Source organism: Lolium perenne, chromosome 4 (assembly GCF_019359855.2).
Source record: "Lolium perenne isolate Kyuss_39 chromosome 4, Kyuss_2.0, whole genome shotgun sequence".
Lineage (NCBI taxonomy): Eukaryota > Viridiplantae > Streptophyta > Magnoliopsida > Poales > Poaceae > Lolium > Lolium perenne.
The window spans coordinates 259,240,733-259,242,175 of record NC_067247.2 but is presented as its reverse complement, the minus strand read 5'-3'; the positions used below and the strand labels follow the sequence as shown (position 1 = coordinate 259,242,175).

Sequence of the window (1,443 nt, the reverse complement as noted above, 5' to 3'; positions counted from 1 at the left end):
CTTCCGCAGTCGCGCGGGCATTGATCTAGTGATTACTAAAGATAAGACTAAAAAATAACCCATTGTACACCATGTTTTGTTGTTATATCTAAATTACGTGGCAGCGCTATGATAAGATAGTCTTATCAACCATTGTACATGCTCTAAGCAGGCTTCCGATTGTAGCAGGAAATGTTTTTGATCATCTTTTCTCCTATTTTCTTTAGTCGATTGTGTGCAAAACGGTTGTAAGCCTCATGAAAGCTATTGAAGATGTAAAAAGGAAAAAACTAGCACACGACGGGCTTTTATTTATTTTTCTTTCGATTGACCAGTCTTGACTACTGCTTCGGTAGGGGAAGTTCTGGACTCATGGTCCGAGTCGAATTCGACTCTGTTTTGTCTTAATCGCAATCAGGCTATATATGGGGCCCCTTGCGCACCGTACGAGCGCAACCTGATCGAGAAGTTCTGGCAGTCACATTATTCATCAGCGACGGCGTTGCGATTGTCCGTCCGTCTGCTCGTGCAAGCGCCGCTAGAGCTAGTTGACATGGCCACCGTGAACGAGCACGTCCTGCTCGCCGAGGAGGAGGAGGAGGGCGACGAGAGTGGGAGCGACATGGAGTTCGGATGGGAGGAGGACGACGAGAGCGGGAGCGACATGGAGTTCGGCGAGTTCGATCTGAGCGGCGCGCGGAACCTGCATGCCCAGCAGACCGTCGCCGGATACGAGGATGACGACGACGATGAAGACGAGTGCGGCGCCCAATTCTCGGTACGCCCTTACCTCGGCGGCACGCTCGCCCGAGAGGCAGGGAACCTGCAGCTGTCAGGATTCGCGGCGCGCTCCGACGGCCCCGAGCTCACCGACCAGCACGAGCTGACGTCGTACGACATGCGGCACCTCGTGCACCTGGCGTTGGAGGGAGGCGGGAGCATGGAGGACGACGAGGCCTACCAGAGAGCGCTGGCCGGCGGCACGCCCGTGTCGCGTGTCTCACGCGCCGCCATGGTCGACCAGGCGCTGCAGTCCGCGAACCACCACCAGCAGCTGTCCAAGTCGCCAAGCCAGATCTTTCCGATGCGAACCGGGTTCTGAATGCGTGTCGGATTGGAACTCGATTTTTTACTCCTCTTTAGTCGCCGCGTTGTGTAACTGTTCCTGTGAAAGATGAAACACGTTCGACCAAATTCTATGTATGATCTGATTATGTATGTATCCATTGAAATTAAGTTCGTATTTGTTCTCTTAGAAAAGTGGGCTGCAGTTTACCAGAGCTAAAGTGTATTGCATCCTCTGAAAACATTATAGATCACATCTCAACTAAGAAATTGTTTTAGAGCTTCTCGAGTCGTGATTCCTAAAGCATTCTTTAAAAGACACCGGGCACTTACTACCTCTCTAGTTCCGCGTTCCAAAGATCGCTTCAGTTCGGGTGTACCCAACTAGAGATGTTAGAC

The 1,443-nt window shown here is 51.7% G+C and overlaps 1 protein-coding gene across 1 annotated transcript; it reads left to right on the top strand.

Moving 5' to 3' along the window:
- Window positions 1-452: 452 nt before the first annotated feature.
- LOC127329935 (uncharacterized) lies at window positions 453-1,201 on the top strand. The gene has a single exon (XM_051356333.2). The coding sequence runs from the start codon at window positions 533-535 to the stop codon at window positions 1,079-1,081; it is 549 nt and encodes a 182-aa protein (XP_051212293.1). The 5' UTR covers window positions 453-532; the 3' UTR covers window positions 1,082-1,201.
- The last annotated feature ends 242 nt before the right edge of the window (window positions 1,202-1,443 follow it).